The sequence below is a fragment of the Ptychodera flava genome, chromosome 4 (genome assembly GCF_041260155.1).
Source record: "Ptychodera flava strain L36383 chromosome 4, AS_Pfla_20210202, whole genome shotgun sequence".
In the NCBI taxonomy this organism is placed as follows: Eukaryota; Metazoa; Hemichordata; class Enteropneusta; family Ptychoderidae; genus Ptychodera; species Ptychodera flava.
This window is the reverse complement of record NC_091931.1, coordinates 2,328,138-2,355,769: the sequence shown is the minus strand read 5'-3', so window position 1 is coordinate 2,355,769 and position 27,632 is coordinate 2,328,138. Positions and strand designations below refer to the sequence as shown.

Here is a 27,632-nt window from a genome sequence, read left to right as displayed (position 1 = left end):
ATATTATGCAAGTGTATGCTAATTTTAACAAGCGACCTAGCAGCCAATATTGTATAGCTCCGCTGTGATCTTTAAGATAATTAAGATAAAAGGTGTGGCTGGTTTGTCAATTAAGGGAATACAAATGAACATGGGTCATATTTAAATATCAGCAGCAAATTTCTAAATATGCTGTAGATCATTATTTTTTGGAAAGAGTCCAACTGGTGATAATCTGCACATATCAGTGCTGGCTGTGACTGCTGGCAGCTTACAGCGTTGGTGGTGCACTTCATCTGAGGTACTAACACTTAACCATAGCTCAACAATCCAGACAAATGTTTGTCTGACCAAAACCAGGAAAAATTGCCCCTAAAATACAAGTATGCAAGTTTTATCATAATTTCAACAAATCTAAGACATGTCACCCAAGGAACCTGCACGAAAAACCGATCAGACATGGCGATTTTAAGAAGATGATTTTTGGAATTTTTTTATTGAGTTGGTAAAAATACCCCTAAAAATACAGTATTGCAGGTTTCATCATGATTTGTACAAAACTTATAATTATCCATAGGAACCTTAAAATCAATTTCAAAGCAACCTTTTACACATTTGAATTTCTGACATCAGTCTATACATGTACACAAAATAATCATAGCAGCCATATTGGATCATTACATGAGGTAAAACAATGTATACACATATCACAATGTGTTTGCCTTCTTCAAAGTGTGGACTGTTGAGTATCATAGCTTTTAATACATTGCATCACAATAATTTTGACATCAAACATTTGTCATGTCCATATGCAATCACATACATGTATATTCCTATCATAAAGCTTCACATTATTGCATGAAAATAACAATGGACAAGGTATAAAATCTGTCAGAATCTTTTGTCATATCATCAAAGCTAACTACTGTGTACATGTAAGTATAATTACACTTTGGCCTTCCACAAGTTTTAAAGGAATTCCGCTGCTGCAATTACTTTATTAGACTGAAAGTTGATGGAATTGTTTATTTGACAAATTATCAGTAATTTTAGTAACTTCATGTTGTTGAAAGATTTATATTGCTGGAACACAGTGACAACAATATCTGAGAATTTGTGAAAAACTCATGGACTCCTCCATTTGAGATTTGGGTAAGACTGCAGAGCCCATACTGAATAATTGTACAAATCAACATATCCTAAAATCCTAGGGGGTTCAGTAGTTCAAAAGCTGTGGAAGACCTCCTAAGAAAACTAACTGTTTTCACAATGAATTTTTAGCCCAATGTTCTTTTGGTGTGGCAAGCTTTGCTTCTGATCTGTGTGATACTAATATGTTGTCAGATCGTTCATATTGAATCAAAAAAGATTAACAAATGAACAATACTCACCTTTAATTCTGGCAGGCCCAGTAAATGAAACAAATTCTAATGAAGGTGGCAGTCTTGGCAACTCCTATCGATAAATATGACAAGACTTCATGGAAAACTGACTTTGAACAAATGCATAAAAAAAATCTCCTGAACTTTATTCTGACAACAGAAATATTCTGGATAGAGTTGATGCTTCACCTTTGAAGTGTAGTTATCCCATCTCATTTGACAGTATTAATTTGAACAACCAAAGTCTATTTTTCAGAATGACTTTAATGCTTGTGTCCCATACTAAACCAAAAACTACAAATATGATTGATTTCATTGCATACATGCTGCATGCTAAGGTGTGAACACAGCTCAGGAGAAATCATATTATATTTTTACTCACTACTGTACCATCAATATTTAATTACAGATATATGGATACACCATGTTCCAAACCAAGTCATTAACATTAAAATATATTATTCTCATGAGTATACCACACAGTTGACATTTTAAAATGCTACAGTAACTTCATATTGATAGATATACCGTACAGCTTATGTGTAAGTCCTTGTATCAGTTCGTATCCATATAGCAATGCATCAGCCTCAACAACACATCTACAGAATGCTTTAATACTAAACATGGCAAAGGACAAGAGTCCCTAGATATGGCATACTAAACATGGCTAAGAACAAGCTTAGAATCGAATCGATATTGAATGCTAAGACATGGCAAAGGACAAGAATTGTTTGATATTGCATATCAAATCGTTCATTGTCCTTATATGTGAAGTAAAAATTTGGTAAAGTCAAAGGGGATTTTTTCCTGACATCTAAAACATGACCTGGTATGTGTTTTTAACATAGATGACAGTGACTTTGTTTTTGCCCTTCAAACATGTGAAGTTTTTTGTCACATTACTGCTGCTGATCAATGATGTAATGCAATCAATGATTTGATATGATGTAATGCTATAGCGATTCACAACCTAGTTGATGTAACCAGTAGGCCAGGCCCACACATTGCATACTAATTTGTATGTGACACAAAAAAGAACCAGACAATCCATGTGGATGCAGACATGATGAACTGTGGATGCACAAAGTATGAGAACTTTAAGGCAGACACAGAAATCTTGTTTCTCTATCAGCAATAAACTCACATTATGAAAGGAAGTTGTTCCTCCAATTCTGTGACCCATTCTTGTCCTGCAATGCAAGCGTACCAAACATAGTGTCAATAACACTGTGCTCCCATTTTCATCAAAATAAACCAATATTGATGTCTCTCTATTACAAGCAAACTAAGTCATAATTATACCGGTATGTACTTTTAACAAAACCTGGGTTATGCTAAGTGGTAAGCTTTTAACAAAACTAAACAGCCTGGTTTCTAACTAGTAAATGCATTTGGAAAAACAAAACAATGTCACTGGAAATTGAACTTTAATGATCAATTTGAAAAACTTTAAGTGGCAATTTATCACTGTTACTAAATGTAAATAGGTTATATACATGGACAATGTGTTCATTTTCAGCCAGACTCCTTATACCAGATATTCACTATTCTCAAAATTTTGATATCACTCGTTTCAATTGCAGCAGATGTACAGTTGAACCTCGTTAGTACAAACTCACTTATAATTAAAACCCACTTACAACAAAAAGGTTACAAAGGTCCCATTCTTATCTCTATACCTTTCAATATAAATCATATCTCTTATAGCGAACTAATTAACAACGAAAACCTGTTTACAATGAACTGATTTGTCACTAAAACAATAGGTATTTCACACATTCAAAAACAGCTGGCTCTCATCACAAAGTCAAAGGAATTGCTGATAGGTGTGACCACGGTCCCTCCACGGGACTGTGGTGTGACTAGCAGCCAGAAAGCCAAAACAAATTGATGATCTGATATTATCTGTTGTTTCCCAGTGATCAGGGCTTGATATTATTAATCCCGCTCCATCACACTTTCTGACACACAATTAACAGTTTTTAAAATCTTCCTTTTATCAAGCAACTGTTACCGCACCCTGAGCTTGTTGGCAGAAAGAGTGAAAATGGACATGGCAGGTCGTTAAATGACCATTGTTTACCGTCATGTTTACAGTGTACCATGATGTCGGCAGTTTTTGACAGTGTTCTTTGTTTACATTCAATTTATTGCAATGTCTCAACCTCAAATAAAAAGTGGGAAATAAGTACATCTGTGATTTGCATAAAAAGAGTTAAATTTCAATAGTAACTCCAGTTTGAAAGTTTGATGTCAAGTCTAGTACTCTCGATCCCTACAATTTTGAAGAAATCCGATGTACTCAAGATGTATTAAACGAGACCATTTCTCTGCCATTGATGATGTTGAATAAACTCCCTTAAAATGGTTTTAAAACATTCATTCTCTTGTGTATGACTGCACTACACATCACAGGAAGTGCACTATACATCACAGGAAGTGCACTATACATCACTGGAAGTGCACTACACATCACAGGAAGTGCACTATACATCACAGGAAGTGCACTATACATCACAGGAAGTGCACAATACATCACAGGAAGTGCACTATACATCACAGGAAGTGCACTATACATCACAGGAAGTGCACTATACATCACAGGAAGTGCACTATACATCACAGGAAGTGCACTATACATCACTGGAAGAGCACTATACATCACAGGAAGTGCACTATACATCACAGGAAGTGCACTATACATCACAGGAAGTGCACTATACATCACAGGAAGTGCACTATACATCACAGGAAGTGCACTATACATCACTGGAAGTGCACTATACATCACAGGAAGTGCACTATACATCACAGGAAGTGCACTATAGGAAGTGCACTATACATCACAGGAAGTGCACTATACATCACAGGAAGTGCACAATACATCACAGGAAGTGCACTATACATCACAGGAAGTGCACTATACATCACTGGAAGTGCACTATACATCACAGGAAGTGCACTATACATCACAGGAAGTGCACTATACATCACAGGAAGTGCACTATACATCACAGGAAGTGCACTATACATCACAGGAAGTGCACTATACATCACTGGAAGTGCACATAGACATCACTGGAAGTGCACTATACATCACAGGATGACTGCACTACACATCACAGGAAGTGCAGATAGGAAGCTCAAAAGTGCCCCAACTGACATCACTTTTAAAAACTCCGCATACAATGAAGTAATTATTGTAGTCTGCAGCTTTTTGTACTAATGAGGTTCAACTATATATAACAACAACTTTAAGAACATAACATTGACAAATCTCTTTGGTGGCTAAATGACATAAATATCTCACTTTGATCTCCTACTTTGCTCTGATCCAAGATGATGAACAACTACCATTTTCGAAACAGCTTCACTACGAACTTGTGTGGTGTTATGACTGGCTGCCTGGCTTATTCTCTCATTAACTTCATCTTGCTGTGGAGATTTAAAATTTAGAACTCATAAATACAGAGAAACAGGTGAAAGATTTGCAATTTGCTGGTCAACACATACTATTTACAGCAGATCTGAGATTCTGAGAAAGAATGGGTATATGTGTTTATCCAACAGTCCGCTATACATGTAGTTATCAGTACCGTCCAGATCTTACATATTTGCAATATCAACAAAAAATGTGTGCACTACTGTACTTCTCCAAGAATAATTACCTGATTACTGTATGTATAAAAGCCCCTCACTACTTTTGAAAATGCAGTGGCTCTGTGTACAGGCCCCCACCCTAGTTCAAATTGGCAATTCAACAATTGATTATGGCCTGGTTAGATCAACAGGATATTGGCTGATTGACCAACTATGGATTGGGAAGACATCTTCACTGCATGGGCTGTATTTCAGGGCCATGTCACCAAAGCAATGCATTAATGGCAAATGTACTACTATGTACCAAAGCATACAGAGTTACAATGGAAATAATATTTTGTGTACAAATTTAAGGTTTGGAAAGTGTAATGAATCCTTTCAGTTGGTAAAATTACTTGTCAGACCAAAGTGACTGATGAAAAGTTGTTAGAACAGTATAGCATTGAGTTCCTACAACAGAACCATGAGGAAAAGAGCAAATTTTTCCAGTATTTCATCTTTGAAGAGTTTTGACAGGTGAGTATTTAGAATTTCACTGCTTTTTCATTTTGACTGAACACTGACAGTTTGATCTCGGAATGTTTGGTCACTTTTACATGCAGCAAACGATCTGTTCACGCTATATCAATCGATGACTATCAGCAGAAATGTTCAAAGTTTTCTCCTTATTTCAAGAATTAATTCAAGCTAAAATTTCACAGAATTGTCATTTCTGTATCCAGAAATAGTGCAATGTGTTTGATTTGAAACAGCAATATAAAATACTGTATCATTTAGATTGGAAAGTAACATAGAGTTTTGCGGTCTTAGGGCAATGGTTGTCTATTAGTATCAATGTAATCATGTTACAATATGCCACTATATGAGAGATAGTCAACCAAACCTTGTCAGTATAGTTTTTGTCTTCTGCAATTTCTTTTGGATGTACACAGTGGAGTTCATTAGTTTTGCATAAATTAGCATAAAACATATGGTTGCTTGAGTATAAGCTTCTCCTTTTGTATGACAGCTGTTTCATACTGCTAAACTTTCAGCTTATACTTGGATGAATATGGTAGATGTACCATTTGTAAATTCCATTGATAAAAACAACACACTGATATACTTGAAGTGCTTGTTTGATATCAATATGATATTGAAAAAAGTGAAATCTGAAAGATGGTAAAAGTTACAAAGTCAGAGTACAGGCACAAGGTTCATTATCCTCAAAGTTACAATTAAAGGGAGTGTTGGGATTATTAAGGGGTTTCAAATATGTAACTAAGCTACAAAAAAGGAATATTGTAGCATAAATACCTTATCAATGTTCCACCTTTGTTTCACAGGAGTTGTCATTGGTCTTGTACTGCCAGACACTGAACCAGCTGTACGCAAACTCTTACGTCCAGATTCAGGTCGTCTGAAAAATTACAATTATTATTAATATTCCAACAAAATAATGTTCAATCAGAAAGTGGTAGACACAACTCAGACAATTGAGGCAAACTTTTATCATTATCAACATGTCTTCCATGATAGTGCAGAATGTATTCTAAGAAAGATGTCACTTGAGAGAGAATTCTCTATTAAGGTAGTTGACACCTTGAAATTGAAAAACTTAAACTTTTTGCTCAAATTTTCCTCAATGAAATTTTCAACTATTTTCTTTCAAAATCAAGAATAAAAATCAAGGGTCACTGTGCAAATTTTGGTACTAGAGAAACAAATTACCCAATATTTATCAATATTTGACATTCAAAATGGCCGCATCCCTGTGTTATTTTTATGGAGATAAATAAAATTCCTGATTTCACCAAATGTACTTTATACGCTTTAAAATGAGTCCAAACAAATAGTAGGCTAAAAGAATATTGTAAAAGTTTTAGAGTCTGAATATCTGCCACTGACACACATTCCACTTTAAGCACTGAGATATTCGATAATTATCTTTTTAAAAGGACTTTTAATTCACAATTTTTAAGGATATTTTACAGATTTTAGAAGAAAAGATTTCTTGTACTGTTTGTGATATGCCCTCTTTACAGATTACACCAGGGAATACATTTGCAGAATTTTATATACTCTACTAGTATGAAATTTTGTTGAAAGAGATGAAATCATGATTAGTTGATGAAAATCAAAGTAAGACTTTCATGCCCCAGCCTGCTCACTTCCTCTTGCGATTATTTAATGCAAAGTCAAAAATATTATGCATAGCTCTACACCGAAATTAGAAAATCAAAGTATTAAAGACATCACTAGCTTATGCTCATCAAACTTTTGGCATAGCTAAACCTAAGTGTGTTCAATGAATGTCTGATGAAATTAAGTTAAATAGTTTGTTCAATAAGTAAATAAGCTTATGGTAAGTAATCCCACCAAACCGTCCAAATATTATCACAACACAATTACATATTAACATCCAATTCAGATATTGCATATGAACAAAATTATCAGTTATGTAAATTTCTCTTAATCTGCAACTACATCAAGATTCCACTCTGTTCTAGACAATCACTATATCATTTTACATGTAGAAACTCACCATGTTTGAGTAATAGTTTTACACACAGGGAAAAAAACTATTGAAATGAAAATGTGGAATGTACTGCTTGCTATGATTATTGACCAGACAGGGTTAAAATTTACAAGTTATCTCTGTTACAAAGCTCTAAAATTTGCATGCCCCTGTTTGAACACTTGGATTTAAGACTGTATCCTTTGAACTTTATCAAGAGAAGTAACTTTACTTAACATATATGACCAGAACATACAATTTCAAATAATTTAAACTGTGCACAGTGTAGGTTTTGACTCTTACCTTAACACCTTGACATGAGTATAGTTGCCGAAACCATCATCTGACCATCTGCAAAAATAGATAGCAAAAATATAAACATTTTTACTGGCCATGAGGGTTAACATACATTTACTGCCTAAAGGCCTGAGAGTTTCTCTCAAAACACAGTCTTAGGTCAAGAGACATTGTCAGACCCTTGGGCAACAGAAATATGCTGTTACCAAAATATGGTAAGTCAATAAGTATCTGTTTTGTAACATATCCAATCTTCTCACTCGAAAATCACACGTCTCCATTGCAGACAACACTGCCATCTTGTTTATGCATTGTAAAATGTATGCATGCGTAAAAGGCGTTTTTACAGAGCTTCTTCATGTAAAATGTAGTTTACTGTTCCTACAAAATTCCTAATCATTTAAATTAAATTGGGTCAAATTTTGATCAAATTTAATCTCCCTTTTCCAAATCTTTCATCTGCAAAACAAAGTAATGTCATTCTTTTTTACTTGCTCTTCACCACTTTTCACCAATACCTGAAATTCCACTCCATACTTTAATGTTTTTAACATCAATCATATTGAATTTTCCTCCATACATATCATGCAAAAAGTTGACAATCATTCATGGCAATAGAATTGTCATATTAGATTCACTAACCATAATGGTAGAAGTAACTAACCTGTATCTAGTTGTATCTGGCTGTACACTGCCACTACATTTCATGTAGTGTCTAACATTTGCCTCTCTTCCACTGGGTGGATCTTTCCTCATATGCATGGTATAGTCTGTATTCTCAGGAAGCAAGACAACAGGTTCACCTTTAAGATTCCTGGAACTTCCACCTGAGCTTGTTGAGCTGTAAAAGATACCATGTCACAGGTTTAAGATATGTATCTTCATTTTTCTTGACAGAATTGCGATACACTGTTATCAGTTTGGGCCTTTGTGTAAACAATGACATCAAATAATACACAAATATGCTCTAAGTATAAGGTTTTCCAAAATTGTACATGAACATGAAGGACATCTTCCTCAGTTGTTAACAACAATATCTGTGTTTGAAGGGATTCTGAAAGGACAAGTTCTTGTTCCATGTCCTCAATGTTCACATTTGAGTATATACATATTTAGCAGCAGAAGACACGTCTGAACAATGGAACTGTAGAGATGAACAGAGAGACAGTGTAGCATTGAATCTGTGGGCTTCTAGATTTGTACTTTGGGTGTCTTTACCTACAGTAGTCATCTCATATATCTGTAAACAGTGTCATTTATTTACTCGTTTGAAATGTTGCATTTATGGCAGTGTAGAGGTATTGTGGGACTTCGTTAAAAATATTTACCAAATTATTGTGTAGTTTACCTCAGTGAACTTTGACCCTGTGCTACTTCTATTTGCAATGCATGCATTATTTTCACTCAATGACCTTAAACCAATTGCAATAATCCTACTACGTCTATTATACATACACTTTTATACCAATACTTTTATTGCTAAAAGCAATGTACATTACAAGATTACTTTTGATCTTATCCATTATAAATTGCAGGCTACACACTATGGAATGACAAGAAACAGGTGATACTAAATCTGCAAGTTTCTAAATTCCATATTTTTCATAAATACACTGTATCTGGTAACCAATGCTATGAAACTAGAAGTTCATGAAATCTATAATCAAAAAAGTCAATAAAAACAATCTGTGCAAGTGACAGTTATCCAAAATTACTGACTTACAAAAAGTTTTTCTTGCAAATCATAGCAAATTCTGCACTTAAGACTGGCTTGCTTTTGAATTAATATTCAGCACAAAACAGAAACATGAAAATTTAGCAGCTTGTTTGATCAAATATTTACTTCTACACTACCAATACAATTCATCTCTGAGTACGTATTCTATTGAACTTACAAAAACCTCAGATAAAGCACTTACTATGTGTTAGCACTATGGGCTCTCTTACGAAAAAATGGCCTTATGGTTTGCATGCAAAAGAATATGATATATACATGTATGGTGAGTAATTGTAAAGTATGTTGCTTGAAACACAACTAATTGTAAGCATGGCTATAAGGAAATATGTTATGTTGATTTGATGAATTCATTAACACACAGCAATACAAGGAACATTAGAGGGTCATACATACACATGTGTATATTTAGTTAAAGGACGGCAACCATAATTTGTATCACAGGCAACAGAAAAGTGAACTGAATTAGAAGATGGATTCAGTTTTGAACAACACTGGCAAAGATATCTGTAAGTAAAGTACAACATTCAACTAATAGAAATTTGTGAACACACACAAAGAATAAATTGATTAACAGAGAGACATTGAAATGACACAACATGCAAGCATAATTACTCATACTTACTCAACAACATCATAAGTACCATAAAACAATTGAAAGTTTCTTAGCAATTACATATAAATTTGATCTTATAGTTACAAATTGTTTTTTGTGTAGATTGCAGGTATGTTCAGAAGCAGTGTTAGACTGGCAGATCTTAGACTACATACTAACTTGTAGCTGAAGACATTCAACCAACATATACATGAAGACCACGGTCAGTTGACATACAGTGGCTTGTTTACAGAGAAGCACTGTGCCAGTACTGTATCTACGTTATTACTGTCATTCTTGGATCGGCTGAGCCGAGAGCTCAGCACTATAAGTAGTAGAATGGATCAGCTGAGCCGAGAGCATACAGCACCACAAGTAGTAGAATGGAGCAAAGGGATCCAGGAAGACTAATTATTGGGCATGCACTACTAATATATTTGCTAATCGTGCATGCAGTTGTTTACATATGAGTACAATTTTCATCAACTACAGAGATATATATGAGAAGGTATAATGTGAAACCATCTTTCAGACAGGTACTCTAACATGAAAAGCTCAGCGAGCAAAAATGTTTTTTTCTCTTGCAATAAATACAGAAAGGTATTTATACCATAAATTCCCACATTTTTTGCTGCAGAGACAATTATGTCTCATTTTTCGCAAAAGTTCATTATTACGCTTGCATTTACAGAGAATTAGAAATGATCAATGATTCCTTTTAACTTAGAATGGAAAGTGAGCATTTCCCTATGCTATGGAAGCCGTTAGAATGACTACGTTACTCACCACATGTAGTAGTAGCATTCCCCTGTGCTATGGAAGCCATAGAATGACTGTGTACTTACCAAATGTAGTAGTAGCATTCACCTGTGTAAGCCATAGAATGACTATGTACTTACCACATGCAGCAGTAGCATTTCCCTGTGCTATTTATTGGAAGTCATAGAATGACTATGTGCTTATCACATGTACTTGTAGCATTCCTCTGTGCTAGGGAAGCCATAGAATGACTATGTACTTATCACATATACTTGTAGCAATGCCCCCTGTGCTAGGGAAGCCATAGAATGACTACATATACTTACCACTGTACTAGGGAAGCCATAAAATATCTACCTCTTACCACTGCACTAGGGAATTTAGCCATAAAATGAATGCATACTTACCACTGTACTAGGGAAGCCATAAAATGACTATGTAGTTACCACTGTACCAGGCAATAAACTATGGCTCAAACTGAGGGTCAATTACTTTTAGCCAATAGTGACACAGTAATTTAGGGTATGTCCATCTACTCCGATGCTAATTGATTAGTATTTGGGAAGTCACTGATCATTTCTGATTCTCTGTATGTGCGAATGTGGTATTGCTCCTGGCATCAAAACATCACCAGAGGAAGCTACAACCTGGCATTACTCTATCTTTTTACCCTGTATGACATTTGTACATCACTATGCATGGGTTTTTTTTATTAGAATTTCAGTAATTTGTGTCTTTATTCTTTTACTCTGTGGACCCTGAAAGTCCATAACCTCTCCTTCTATATGTACAGTGACTCTGTAGTAACTTTGGTAAATGAGCGCACTCACTGTCCTACACATCCCTTCCCTCTGATTCTACCCCTGGCATCCCTGTTCAATACTATGCCAGACAGCTTCTGGGCAGCTTAAGTACCTGGTCACTGCTGTGGCCAAATGTGACCAAGACTGTAACAATTACAATTATTGGACCAGGTCCATTCTTTGTATACATGAATTCTAATCAACTATTCTTATATGTGAATTCTTATCACCTATTATTAACAAAGAGATGCCATGGACTATAAACCAAACTTTGATTAAACTTTAAATTTAGTTTCCATTTACACATGAATTTACCTTTATTAGGACATTTACATCAATGGCTGTACATGCAGAGACGTAGCCTCACCCGCTACAGATAACTGCACTTCAACAGCTATCAAATCACAGATTGATTCACACAGTTTGATTCAAAATGAAAATTCCACTATGTAAGGGCACATAAGGGTACGTACATGTAGCAGTCATGAAAGCAGTGATTTGTTCCATAGTTATACACTGAGACCTAAAAAATTAGATTGTGTGGATACCTGTATGGTCTTGGTGTTTATAAGACCGGATATGTTAGTGGTATGCGAATAAGTTTTGTTTGAGAATCGTATAGGCCAATTTTAAGAAGCAGTAAACCTCATTGTTGCTAGTTGTCACTCAAGCTTTATTATGAAATTCAAATGAGCTGGGAAATCTTTTATATCCCCAACCAAGTATTATTCATTTCCAATAGATGGAAAATACATAAACGGAAACATTTCTTTACTATACCAAACTTACTGGGGGTTTTTAGCAATGAATGCACACTTCTTTTCTGTTTCTCTTGAGATCCATTTGATGATTTCTGTAATTCTGTAAGTCCATAGCTTGTCAGAGGATAGGATTATGCTATACAGTTTACCCTATTGTGTGTGATCTTGTTTTGGGACTGCCATACAATTGTTGAAACACTTTATGAGTCATTAGGAAGAACTTGTTGATGCACTAATAAAACATCTTCCATGCAGCATTCCATCAATGTGTTATGATGAAATCTAGTGTAGCAACCGTGAAAAGAAGTGTGTGTTGTATTACCTTGCCGATGATGGTCTATCACTGTTTGGTGGAACAGGAGTGCTCATAATTCTCTCTGGTGCTGTACTGGGTCTCTTGGTTACTGCAATAGCTGGCTGATGATATCCAAATTTAGGATGAGGAGATAACTACAGGGTAATCACATGCCAAGAAAATGCTAAGTTTAATATATATCGACAGACACTGCACTGCGCTTGATATCTGATGAGTTTTCACATGATACTGAAATAGATCACATTAATATTTACATCTCAATGATTATTAGTATTCTATATTAGCAGACATGATGTCAATGTCCTGCAAGGAATGTTAATATTTTGAGATAAACTAATTTTCACAAACTCAGTCAACATGATGTGGCAGCTAGAGACACCGCAATACTATGTACATTTACAAGAGTTGTATTCTATTGACTGATTACACAGGAAGGATAGACAGAGGAATGGCCGGATCCATAGCTAGGCAGATATGTGGGAGGGTGGATAAGGTGGGCAGATATGTGGGTGGATGGATGGATCTGTAGCTGGACAGATATGTGGGTGGATGGATGGATCCATAGCTGGGCAGATACATGTATTGGGGGTGGGTGGATGGATCCATAGCTGGGCAGATATGTGGGTGGATGGATGGGTCCACAGCTGAGAAGATATGTTGGCAAATGGATTAGAGAAACATTTATATAGTCACCTAAGGATCTTAAGAAGCCATGTCGCTCTGTGTTTATGGAATGATTTACCGGCTGAGATTACAATGAGCAATACTGTTGATTGTTTTACGAAAAGTGTAAAAAATGCACCTTTTCCACAAAGCTTTTAATTAATTGTATTTATAAGATTTTCCGAATTTTCCTGTAGATGTTATTAGTGTCAAAAGAGTTTTTTTTACATTTGTGAACCATTTAGAGCATTTTATGGATTTACAGTATAGGAAAATAAATATTATTACTATTATTATTATTTTTATTATTATTATTATTATTATTATTATTATTATGTGCTTATGGATGGAGTCCTCTTGAGGAGGTAGCTCTTGACATTACAATGTGTTACATGTAGATGTATTCACAGGGTGATTTACAGAGTGATCAGGCACATAACAATTTAAAGATAGTTGAAAGGAAAGGGGTTACAATCCTTATAGCCATGTTGACTCCCTGTTTCTCTTTAACTCAGCAAGGTTTGACACATTACATGTAGTTCACAAAGAATTTGCATGTTTCCTATATCAGAAGTGTTCCGACATTTTGAATATTAAGTTAAATGATACATTGGTATTGAATTCATCATAAACTGTATCTTATAATGGGCTACAATATACCACAACACAGAGTCAGCACTTTTTGAAATACACAAACATCATGAGAAATAAAAAGAAGAGTGTATTGGCAAACCAGTGGATACCGCATACCTTGTCACTCAATCAACAGAAAGGATCAGTTAATAGTTCAGATAGCAGTATTTCAATATCTGTATTCACCATTACACCAACACAGCGTATTTAACTCAAAAATCACTTTTTTGCAAATATTCATTCAATTTTAATTAATTTGTTAACCCAAGATTAAAATATTGGTTGGGTTCACCTTAATCAATATCAATGCCATAAATCATTGTAAGATTTACCTTTTCTCTATCATGTTCCATGTCTTCTTTTACAGTTTCTGTGAGATTAACTAGAGTATCAAATTTGACACAAGGATTCCTCATGTAGTCCTCCATTGCAGTCCTTTGAAAAAAAATTGAGATATAAAGTAAATTATATAAAATGTAGCAACGTGCAAAGACATTTGTCAAAGAATTTGAAGGTGGTGTCTAGTAAACATCGACATAAAGGTCATCAGTCTATATCTGCAAACATCAAGCTGAAGATGTCTGTATCTCACAAATATCAACCTGAAGATAGTGTCTCTATCTAATAGGTATCAACCTGAAGATATAGTGTCTATATCTGGCAAGTATCAACATGATGTCTGATCCACCGGGTATCAACCTGAAAACTCTCAAGTACCAGATTGGTAGAACAATGAGAGGAAATAACAAGGACTGATGACTGACAATTGAAGACTGACTTCAATAGAAATGACTCTAAATGCAAGTATTAAAGCACACATACAAAATGCTATGGCATACATTGTAACATGAGTACTGTTTGTAGTGCAATTGTGGCACAAGAAATAATAATAATAATGATGGGTTCTTATAAAGCGCACATATCCACAAGTACATGAGCTCAAGGCGCTTTACAATATTATTACCCCTGATTACTGGACCTAATATGATACCACTCAACTCCCAGGGGAGCAAACAACAGCTCACATGTGCAGCCAATAAGCACAGCAGAGCTAAACGCACACATTACAACCACTGTCCTACCAGGTACCCATCACTCCTGGGTGGGGAGAAGCAATGAGGAATAAAGTGCCTTGCCCAAGGACACAACACCATGGCCATGCGGGGGCTTGAACTCACCATCCTGTGAACATGCGTCCACTACTCTAGCCACTGGCCCATGATGTCTCCTCAAGAAAGGAATCACAACCCAACATGCACTAAATGGATTGTCTGAACTCACACCATTGATGAGGTGAGTTGAAGAACAGACATCAAAGGATAATTTTGGGAAAGTTTCAATGAAACAGCAAGCACGTATAGAATTATGGTACAAAAGGTGAAAACATTGGCACGAAAATAATTGTTTTCTAATAATATGCCTTTTTGCAGTCTAGCATTGAGCAAACCAGCTGTATTCATTTTCCTCTCTTACTGGAGGGTCTTGCACAATGTTGTGTCATGATGTACATGGGAATCTCTCAATGAACTGTTAAGACTCTATAGGACTGTTCTAATGGGCTCATTGTTTTAAATAAAACACATCAAACCCATTGCATTAAAATGTGGGTGAAACCAAAATTATTCCCTATCTGTTTTTGCAAGTTTTTGATATGTGCAATTTTACAATACACAAGCAATACATGTGATATATCGTTGCACTTATCCATGAAATATCACTTCTAAGATTATGATTGTTAAGGTATGATGACATTAATTCACCTATAGCAATAGTAAAACACTTCTGAAAGCCAAGCTGTGCCAATCTTACCTCTTTAAGAATGATTTTAGAGACAGATGACAACTAACCTTATTCTAACGTCTTGTACTAATTCATTTGGTACATATACTGTCATTTGTTGACCAGCTGAGGATGGGTTGGGTTGCATTTTCACTGGAGCAATTTGTGTCCTCTGTTTTGGATCCATACAATATTTTTCTGTTTCTTTATAGAAGTTTTCGAGTGATTTGTAAGTTATTTTATCACAATCTTCATCTGTTGCTGTTGAAAAGTAAAATCAATTACAAATAACATATTATTAAAGCTTTCAAATGATTTGTATTGGTAATTATCACCTTGACTAAAAGGAAAATCAATAGTATAACAATTACAAAATCACATTTATTTAAGCACTAATTGAACGTCTTTCGTGAGTAACTTACTTCTAGAACTATTTTCTTCAACAAATTCAGCATAACTTGTAATAACATCTTCAGAATACAGCTCTGGTCTTTCTGCATCTTCATGAGAACTATACCTGATACCATGCGGTGTACCACTTCTTCCGTAGAATAGTAATCGTCCTATGAAATCTTGACCATAGTTTTGTCTCTGTTTGAACTCTTCCCAAGATTTTAAGTTTGTTGATTTCTTGTCTAATCCATCATTTGGATCACCTCTCCTGGATACAATGTCATCATCTGAGTGATAAGCAACAAAACAATTTTGTTTCTTCCATGTCTGTGAACTTCATCAAAGATTATTTATATCAGTTGTCAATGTCAATGAAAGAATCAGCACAATCAATTCCTACCACTCTAACATTATGATTATTATGATTATTATGATTATTATTATTATTATTATTATTATTATTATTATTATTATTGGGCCTCAGCCAAGCTAAGTTTATAATAAGTTTTTGCAAGGGAAAATTCCTTTGTAAGGTGTAACCCTTTTATTTTGAGAGCAGAGCAGGTTGCAGAAGTGCTGATCTTTGCCCCTAAGTCCCAGAAATGGCTTTGTAAATTTTGATCACGGAGCACTTACTGTTATAATTATGGAGTGTTTTGAACCAGATTTGCGGGACAAACATGTTTAAAGTTGGTTAAAATAACCTTAACTTTTACTTCTTTCAATCATGCATTTTTGAATGGTTGTAGCCATTCAATAACATCATTTTGTCCACACTTTCTTGTCGATGCTTGTTAAATTTTGTCAATCAGAAGGAACACAATCATATAGTACATCAATTAGGTAATTTAAACCAGCCCTCTCAACATTTACAAGTTTGTGTTTTATTTTTCAATAAAGTTAACTGCCTCAATTGTTAAACGTAATCTGTAAACTGGCAGCACTGGCTGACAAAACCTGTGATCTGCACATTGCGAGCACTGGCTGATAAAACATGTGATCTGCACATTGAAAGTACTGGCTGATAAAACCTGTGATCTGCAAATTGAGAGCACTGGCTGATAAAACCTGTGATCTGCACATTGAGAGCACTGGCTGATACAACCTGTGATCTGCAAATTGAGAGCACTGGCTGATAAAACCTGTGATCTGTACATTGAGAGCACTGGCTGATAAAACCTGTGATCTGTACATTGAGAGCACTGGCTGATAAAACCTGTGATCTGCACATTGAGAGCACAAAACCTGTGATCTGCACATTGAGAGCACTGGCTGATAAAACCTATGATCTGCACATTGAGAGCACTGGCTGATAAAATCTGTGATCTGCACATTGAGAGCACGTACTGGCTGATAAAATCTGTGATCTGTATATTGAGAGCACTGGCTGATAAAATCTGTGATCTGCACATTGAGAGCACTGGCTGATAAAATCTGTGATCTGTACATTGAGAGCACTGGCTGATAAAATTTGTGATCTGTACATTGAGAGCACTGGCTGATGAAACCTGCATCTGCACCTTGAAAGCACTGACTGATAAAATCTGTGATCTGTACATTGAGAGCACTGGCTGATAAAACCTGTGATCTGCAAATTGAGAGCACTGGCTGATAAAACCTATGATCTGCACATTGAGAGCACTGGCTGATAAAATCTGTGATCTGTACATTGAGAGCACTGGCTGATAAAACTTGTGATCTGCACATTGAGAGCACTGGCTGATAAAACCTGTGATCTGCACACTGAGAGCACTGGCTGATAAAACCTGTGATCTGCACATTGAGAGCACTGGCTGATAAAACCTGTGATCTGCACATTGAGAGCACTGGCTGATAAAACCTGTGATCTGCACATTGAGAGCACTGGCTGATAAAACCTGTGATCTGCACATTGAGAGCACTGGCTGATAAAACCTGTGATCTGCAAATTGAGAGCACTGGCTGATAAAACCTGTGATCTGCACATTGAGAGCACTGGCTGATAAAACCTGTGATCTGCACACTGAGAGCACTGGCTGATAAAATCTGTGATCTGCACATTGAGAGCACTGGCTGATAAAACCTGTGATCTGCACATTGAGAGCACTGGCTGATAAAACCTGTGATCTGCACATTGAGAGCACTGGCTGATAAAACCTGTGATCTGCACATTGAGAGCACTGGCTGATAAAACCTGTGATCTGCACATTGAGAGCACTGGCTGATAAAAACATGAAGAAAATTGACAGAGTGTAAAAATATAGGAGGATGAAATGACAAGATGAAAAGGATGAATGAAAAAATGAGGCATACCTGTTGGAATATTGACATGTACCATCTTTACAGGTGAAGATGATCTAGTATCTGGTGCTGAGCCACTTGTGCTGTAGTCTTCATCCAATGAAATTTGAGCTGTAGGGTTAATGACTTCAGTCACAGTCATACCTTTGGGTATAACTTGGTGTTTCTTAGGACTTGACAGACCTCTCTCCACAGCAGATGGCAACTTGATTGAAATAGACGACACTGTAGAAGATGCTGTACCAGGTCGCATTCGTTCATCATCCGTTGAAAACACCTGCAATTTATACAAAATAAACGTTTAAAAAATTTCTTTCTGGTCATTGGCCATACATTTATTGTGTCAAAGACTACAAACTAATCTCATAGCGTCTTAACAAATTTCAACCTTGCTATTACATACATCTGTATTCTTCAAATGTATTATATTATACCAGTATGTTGACAGTTAGAAAAATGATCTGACTGGCCAAGACATGAAAATAATCTGAAGACTCTCAGTTAGGTAATAAGCAACTTAGTGGCCAATGCATTGCCACTACTAGTTTTTGCTTTAATCTGTGAAATTTCTCTAAGCGAGACCATGAATTTTCATTATGCACTGAGAAAATGTTAAAATTTCTATTTTCCAATGCCACATGCTAGGTGATTAGCTGGTACTAATTGTGCCTGTAACATTGATTAGGGTATCCCTAGGAAGGTATGTATTGAATTTAAAAGCTGTATGACCAATGGTATCAGAGGAAAACCTTCTGACCAAAAATGACAAAACATCCCCAAACTTTGCATATGTAAATTTCATCAGAATCTACCGGTATATAAAACAGAATAGGTCATCCAAGAGAACCTGCAAACAATTTTTTTTTATTATTGGACAATTTAAAAGAACATATTGAGCAAATTATTAAAAAATTCTCAAAAATCTGAATATGCAATTCATGTTAGTTGAAATAGCAATTAATGATGGTATTCACCCTTTCTAAGAAGCTACATGAAATTTTTAAGCTGTCACACAGGAAGTATGGCAGAGACAATGTTTTTGACAAAAAATGACAAAATTAGCCCAAAAAATACGTATAAGCAAATTTCATCAATTGATCAAATCTAACTTTGGCTACCCTGAATGACTTGTAGAATACATATGAAAGTTTTCCGAGCAGTGATTTCAAAGAAAAGGGGTAAAGTTGACAGTGAATGCTAGATGACAATAGATAATCAATCTATCTGAATGATCAGTGTGGTTGACAACAGAGCTAAAAATTCCCCATTTAGAAGATTTCTCACCACAATTTCACTATGCATGTACATTTTACAGTTTATGCAAGAGCAATACACCTCCTCAGTGATAGCTATGACACTTGATTTGCCTACTTCACTCAATATATGCACTTGTTATCACTAGCAGTATGCCAGTCACTGGTGGTGGTTTAGTGTAATAAATATTTTATTTGTTTTCTAATACTGGTAAAAGAAACTGTAATACTTTTCTTTGTCAATACAGTTCAATATCATGACATAGACATTTATTGGTCAAATTTTTCATTTTAACTTTTGTTGTTTTTGTTAGATCTTCAGGACAAGGATCACTGAAAACTCACTGATATCCAGCAGTCTGCTTTGGTCATTTTCTGTAACGAAAATTTGATTTGTTAGACCAGTGAAATGGCAAATTCACTGATCCTCACTATATTTGAGTGCTCATATACATCAGGGTACTAGACTCTCTCTCTAGCTATCATGTTTATTGCAATTGAAGAACAAAAAATTTAATTCATAAATTATTTATGACTTCTAGACCAGACCTCACCTTTGCCTGTGTAGGAATACTCTCTCACAAAGAACAAGACACAAAGACAAATGAAAGGAACAATTGTTCACACAAGTTAATGATACTTTACCTCTGTTTCACCACTGTATGGTGACTTTGTACTCATTCTCATGACACCAACAGCACTAGCCGGTCTTTTCTCTTTCTTCATGACATTTTTCATGACAAACTGTCCAGAGAAACTAGTTTCTTGAAAATTTTCACCCTTCATTTTGCCAAAGCTTCGCTGCATCAAAAAGATTACAAATTTATTTCCAATAGTTAATAAAGTCCTCAAGACTTCATTCTCAAACCAAAGTATTTTGATCATCATAGGATTGTCCATGTGTAGATTTACAGGGGTGTTCAACCCCTCTGTTTTTGTAGCAATCTATTTATATGTTAATATCCATACAAACATTTTCACTAGCAAAGCATATGCAAATTTTCATTTAACATGTAAATTTGCTGTCCATCTGTTTTTCAAAGCTGCGGAGTAAACTGCGCTATTGCTGGAAAACTTATGGGAATAAGTCTTTTCAACAAACAACAAGGAGGAAATGATTCACAGCTTGTAGATAATACAGAAGTCTTCTAAGAATTACAGTCACACATCAATGTATGATGAGACAGACTCATAATAATTGGATCAATGACAAATCTGGTATTTCATGGACTTTCAAGTTAGCTTTGGTTCTACAGTGTTTTAATATTTGCAAATACTCTATGCTGTTCACATTTGGAATTAAGATAACAGCAGTCTCTTAAAATTAGTATTCCTATTGTCATCAATTGTTTGTTGATTCGATTGATTACATTGATTGTCAATACTGTATGCTGTGATGTACACATAAGGTTTTATCAAGGTACATGTATATGATACATTGTGAAGATGGAAAGAAGCGCCCTCTAACTATGAATCTCAAAGTCTACACTGACAATATGAATTGCTGAGATTTGCTGGTCACTTTCATTCATTTCTAGAATTTTTGATGCCATTTCATGCTACAATAAAAGACAAACTACCAGTTTTATTATAGCACTTCATAACAAGACCCTGGCTGTCACTTTTTGTGTAACAAAGCAGTTTTATTTCTCTCTGTTCACCTATAATTTTTATGTTGTTTTAACAGGTTTCTGATCAATGTGAAAAATGCCACAGGCCAACAATCAGTCATAACTGAAATAACAATTGACTGTATGCCATTAAACCTAAACTTTGCCCATTTACCTGTCTCCCATACAAACTTGGTGGTGCAGTTTTTGGTCGTTTTAAAGCTGTTCCTTTCGTTTGCTTTAATGAAGAGTCATTCACAGGTTCTTTTCTTTCCTCCACTTCCTTTGGACTCATATCAACAGGATTTTTCTCATCTGTAACTGCTCTGTTAACTTTCTTGAGCAGATTTTGATCTGCATTCTCTTTATCCTGTTGCCTAGGTGTTGATCTCCATGGTGATGAATAGTGTGCTATGGCATCTGGAGCAAATCTTAGCACAGCCTCTTGTGAGCCTGTCTTACGCTTCCCATGACCAAACCGCTTCATTTGATGTGAAAACAAACCAAAGTTTGGAATGATCAGTAACACAGAAAGACAAAAAACAATCTACCACTTTTATTCTGATTTCAGTTTCATGAAGAATACCCATCAGGTTTTATCTTACCAGAATCACTGTTTTTTTCATTTAACCTCAATCCACTTGAGAAACACATTGGTCCTCTATACATTTAATTGCATACACTGCAGTAAAAAATCCCTCTACACATTACAAGACAGGCTATACCCAAGCCCGCTTTACATTTGGAAAGGCAGATATCATTCCATGATTAAAGTGGTGTATGAATCAAACTCAGTACAAACCAACTCTGACCCTGAAACAGACTATTAGCCCACTCTCAACTCTGCCTACATTTCAATGACCCCGAAACCAACCTAGTGCAGACTTTGTTCTGAACAAAGGCTCTGTTAAATAATGTTTACCAGTAATTATAAGCAACCTACAGCTGATATAGCTTTATTGTGTTATGTAGAGAATAACTATTTGCGACACGTGTTGATGAAGAAGGTGGAAATCTTTGATAGCTCATTTCAGGATGGCCTGACCAAATATGGCAAAACTAGCTGCAAAAATACACAATTGAAGATTTCATCATAATTTGAACCGATCACATTAAGATCATCCCTAAGAACATGCCAACCACAGCTATGAGATGAGTAGTTTTTTTGAGAAACAAACTTGTGACCAAAAGGGACAAAAATTGCCCAAAAATACAAACTTGCAGATTTCATCACAATCAATATATCATATTCAGATAACCCGTAGGAGCCTGTAAACCAAAAAATCAAAGCTATGAGTCGAGTAGTTTTAGAGAAACAAATTTTTGACCAAAATTGGTAAAAAATTACCCCAAAAATATAAATTTCCGGATTTCATCATTATTTCAATACATCATATATGGGATAACCCCTAGGAACCTGTGTACCAAAAATCAACGTATCAGAGCAGTTTTTGAGAAATATTTTGACCAAAAATGACAAAAATTCCTTAAAAATACAATCAATTTGCATATTTCTGCACAATTTGAACAAATCAGAAACAGATCATCCTTAGGGACCTATATCTCAAATATCAAAGCTGTCTGACCAGCAGTTTTGAAGAAGATTTTTAAGATTTTTTGACCTAAAATGGCAAATTGCCTTAAAAATACAAATTTGCATATTTCATCACAGTTTGAACAAATCTACATAAGGTCATCCTTAGGGACCTGTATACCAAATATTAAAGCTGGCAGACCAGCCGTTGAGGAGAAGAAGATTTTTGCCCAAAAATAGCAAAATTAGTTTCAAAAATACAAATTTTCATATTTCATCACAATTTTAACAAATCTGATGAAGGTCATCCCTGGGGACCTGTACTCCAAATATTAAAGGAATGGGACGGACCGTTTTGTAGAAGAAGTTTGGTATGTAAAAAGTTGATGGATGCCAAATGCTGGTCAACGGACGACTGACGTCAGATGTCAGACGAGAGACACTCCATCCATTAGTTAAGCTTCACGTCATGGACAGCAAAGCTAAATAACTGCACTCTACTCAACTTTAAATTCAAATTATCTTTGTCAGACTAGTTTTTGCATCAGATAATTTAAAGCCGAGTTGGTCAGGACTGGGCATGTGCATACAAGAAGACTTTAAGCCGTATCTGTCTATCGATCACAATTAAACCCTTATCCTAGCTATAAATCACCCATCACCAAATTAAAAACAGATTGAAGCTATAATACACAAATATTTGGGTTAGTGAATGTGATTACTCCAATTTCAACAACAACATTTGGTAACAGCATAAAGTTTTGATCGTACAGTAAAATGCATGTCAAAAGAAATTGACAACTGCACTACACCTGTATTGGTCATATCCCAGAATGGCAGCCATTCTTCAGCTAAATCAAACTTTAAATAATCCTTTAAAAGTGGAAGATCTTTTTTCATGATTAACCCTCAAAACCACCTTATATGGAAGTGAAAATATCTTATTCACCTATTTTTAATGATTCAAAAGAAAGCCAATCATTTGGCATAGGCATCCTCTTGAAATCAACAAACTGTCTGAAAACAAAATCACTTTCTCACTCTCACACTTTATTTACCAGCTAATTTGTGTAATTTCTTTGATTAATATCATCAAGGAAACAGACTCAGTTAAAACTTTCAAGCAAATCCGGAGAAAAACTGAGCTTTCATAATATGTATACTTGTATTACCTTAACAAAGTGCTTAAATGCTATTGGCTTCTACACAATGTAACTAGGTACAATGTATCAGCATTAAGAGAATTGTACACTTACAGGAATACAGTTGAGTACACTTCGATTGGCAAGATACCAGCGGTAAACCTTTTTTAAATCTTCTTTCTGTCTCATTGTGTTTTTCATTCTGAAAGACAATAATTAACAAAAGAAGCAAGAGTTTATTAGAATTTATCAATACTCAATCATTATTTCAACGTCAATCTATGGCTAATCATAGCTGTCACTTCCACTACAGTCTGCAGCCTCACAGCCCTCACAAAGACTTAGAAGTATTTCAAATATTAAGTAATCTAGGAACTTATCACAAAGTCCATAGTTCTACCTGTCCTTCTAACAGAAATCTGATCATAAGCTATTCAGTCCACACATTTACACAAGCTACATGTACAAGCCATATTATAAACATTGACAACAGCAAAACTTGTAGTTTTGTGCTTTTCTAACAAACAATCTTTTCATGTCAGCACATGAACTTATTTCAATAATTTACAGCAAAGCATGTGTATATGGAAATTTGGAATCACCCTAGTACACCTTATTGATTTTTATCAATATTTAAATATTCAAACTTGTGATGGTTGATGGAAAGGATCCCATGACTCACACCTTGTGTATAAACTTGAAGGGAACTCACATTTTGCTGAAGCTTGAACTTCATCCTGAAATGGGATTTTTCTGACCTCATTTGCTTCATTGTAATTAAATTTCTCTATTACCTTTTCAGAAAATTTCAACCATGACTTTTTATCCTGATTTGAAGTATTGATACTTACGTGGTGACTTCTGTCAACATTCTTGCCAAAATTCTGAAGAATTGACAATCTTGTGCTTGTTGTTCAAGTTGTTGTTTGTCTTTGCCAACTAATGATGACAGACTGGAATCATGGTTGTACTTATGTATAACATCAAACATATGCTTATATTCTGACAGCCTCATCAGCTGTAAATAAAGATAGCTGTATATAATACTGTACTAATTACAAATGAAGGAATTATATTGAGCTTATCGATTATACTCACACACACACACACACACACACACACACACACACACATATATATATATATATATATATACACACACATATCATATATATATATATATATATATATATATATATATATATATATAATATATATCTGTATAATTTATTTATAATAAATTGATTGATAGAAAGTATACCAATGTACTCCTTAGAAATTATTGTACACCCCAACCATACATGTATAAATTTATGAAAGTGAAGACCCAAGGAAAAAGTAAAATTAGTTTGAAGATTGTGAGGTTTATGAATATTATTACACACACATTATATATATATATATATATATATATATATATATATATATATATATATATATATATATATATATATATATATATTATATATATATATAATATCGAAGTATACAGATGTCCTCGTGGGAAATTTCAGTGCTCGATGCTTAGCAGAGCGTTATAAATAAATCAGCAGATTATTTCAAGTACAAAGTGATGAAATCTATTACTTAAGCTTTCATGCATCCTGCAATCCTCAGATAGAAGTGAAAGGATTAATAGCTTGACATATATGTAAGAGTGTTAAAGCTATTAATCCTTTCACTTCTAGCCGAGGATTGTAGGATGCATGAAACTTAAGTAGATTTCATTACTTTGTACTTGAAGTAGTCTGTTTATTTACTTATTTATTTTCATATATATATATATATATATATATATATATATATATATATATATATATATATATATATATAAAATCTTGAAAGTCAACAATTTTTAACCCTGATGAAGTAGGATTATATAAGCCCACAAAACCTCGGACAAAATTTAGTTAGTAATGAAGAACACTTTGTCCTACAGTTGGTGCTGCTTGACCCATCGTGTCAAATGGCATATCTATGTTTGCTTTGTGATGTTTAACTAGGATTTATCAATGTTCATAGCCTCTAACATTTTAGACTTGGCTTTGGGTTGACCCATTTCGACGTGTCAAATAGATAACAATCACAAACGATACAATACACGCATTGTTTGCAGTTTGCAGGCTTCTGTCTATATACCGTTGGTGTTGACAAAACGAGTTTCAAACTTTTTTACTATCGAGTGTGACTGTTTCAATATTGTACAATGATATCACACAGAGAATCGATAACAACAACAGTCCGAGTATTTATATTAGGCCTATGCATTGGAATACATACCCTTGATCTTTTCAGCACGTTCAGCGATCGATCGAGCTCGCTTTTAGTTGACGTTATTCCGAGCATCTTGTTTGATTTTTCGGTCGACGCAATAACTTCAAACAAGATCAACTGGACGCGAACTATCCCAGTCGTTCACACTTTACGTAACGAACGAAACATCGCCCACGATCACATACGATTACGACGTGGTGGCATGTCCTGTTCGCTCCTTCTGGCCTCTGCGTCGCAGCACAGGAACTTTGAGATTTTAACTATAGTCAGCGAGCCTAGATCTCAGTGACTTTTGTAACACTATTTGAACAGTTAAATCATCGTACTGCAAAGGTAATATCGGGTGATTTAACAAACAAAAAACCGAAATACTCGAACTATCCGGTTATACATGAGTTCGAAGACCGCTCCTCATTCATGGTAATGGTGTCTCAGACTTAATCTCGACAACAACGTCCTGGCCGGGCTGGGCCGCGCAGGTGAAGATTGACCCATTACATTCGCAAGTGACCACATTTGTGAAATAGAATTACGAAGCTGTATTTGTGACTTTATAGTTAGTGATTGACGTAATTATTTATTTTTAACATATATGACTTAGATACAAATAATAGTAGGGTTGTTTGGATCGCAAACCGTGCAAGACATGATCCTGTCACACGCACGGACACCCCTTCAATCATAATTGATTTGGCCATGTAAATCAGCTGTTGCCTATAACAACAGGAGAAAGCTTACGCACAGCTGCAGCTTGCTGGACGCGACAGTAACGTACGTGTGTCCTGTCTGATGACGTCGTCGTTTCCCCCGACTCAGCTGCATTGTGCGTCGTGGGTTGCAGTTATAGCACAGTCACCTGTGGTTTATTCTGCTCTGCGTCTATGCGCCCCATAGACGTGTGTTCATATGCCTGAGAAGAGGCATATGTACACACGTCTATGCGCCTAGCCCTGCGTACAGGTCTATATGTGTTCCCGGCGTTATACGGCCTCCACAGGCCGTATAACGCCGGGAACACACAGACCTGTACGCACGGCTACCCAGGCCCTAGCTGCAGTACAGTAGCTCGAGGTTTTGCCTGGGTATTTGGCCGGGGTATTTGGGTCGGACGGCAAAACTCCAGGCCCACGCTACGTGTTGGCTGTGTTGCGCCGGCCCGCACTACACAGCTAACACGTCAGAAAAAGCCGGTGCACGGCTGACGGGCTACAATTATTGCAGCTATAGTCACAGTTTTGGGGTGTTTGGCCTAAAACTCCTTCCAAACGTCGAGCTATAGTACAGCAGCTATGGTTACAGTTGCTTGTGGTTTGATACACGGCGATGGCAACCTTATTCTCTTCCCAA

The 27,632-nt window shown here is 35.6% G+C and overlaps 1 protein-coding gene across 3 annotated transcripts in view; it reads right to left on the bottom strand.

The window, feature by feature from the left end:
- LOC139130656 (uncharacterized) overlaps window positions 1–26,739 on the bottom strand; it is a 33,650-nt gene extending 6,911 nt beyond the window's left edge. The window contains exons 1-17 of one of the 3 annotated variants that reach the window (XM_070696401.1): window positions 26,292–26,710; window positions 24,863–25,029; window positions 24,126–24,213; window positions 21,511–21,816; window positions 20,371–20,526; window positions 18,485–18,749; window positions 16,222–16,479; window positions 15,868–16,060; window positions 14,353–14,455; window positions 12,731–12,858; window positions 9,887–9,997; window positions 8,420–8,596; window positions 7,762–7,809; window positions 6,258–6,360; window positions 4,672–4,796; window positions 2,506–2,551; window positions 1,371–1,434 (exon numbers count right to left, since the gene is read on the bottom strand). In XM_070696401.1, the coding sequence (XP_070552502.1) occupies window positions 1,371–1,434; window positions 2,506–2,551; window positions 4,672–4,796; window positions 6,258–6,360; window positions 7,762–7,809; window positions 8,420–8,596; window positions 9,887–9,997; window positions 12,731–12,858; window positions 14,353–14,455; window positions 15,868–16,060; window positions 16,222–16,479; window positions 18,485–18,749; window positions 20,371–20,526; window positions 21,511–21,816; window positions 24,126–24,213; window positions 24,863–25,029; window positions 26,292–26,357 (2,404 nt within the window). In that variant the 5' untranslated portion in view covers window positions 26,358–26,710. Of the gene's footprint in view, window positions 1–1,370; window positions 1,435–2,505; window positions 2,552–4,671; window positions 4,797–6,257; window positions 6,361–7,761; window positions 7,810–8,419; window positions 8,597–9,674; window positions 9,714–9,886; window positions 9,998–12,730; window positions 12,859–14,352; window positions 14,456–15,867; window positions 16,061–16,221; window positions 16,480–18,484; window positions 18,750–20,370; window positions 20,527–21,510; window positions 21,817–24,125; window positions 24,214–24,862; window positions 25,030–26,291 lie in introns of all 3 variants that reach the window. The other 2 variants (XM_070696403.1, XM_070696404.1) reach the window with 2 other exon arrangements.
- Between the last annotated feature and the right edge of the window lie 893 nt (window positions 26,740–27,632).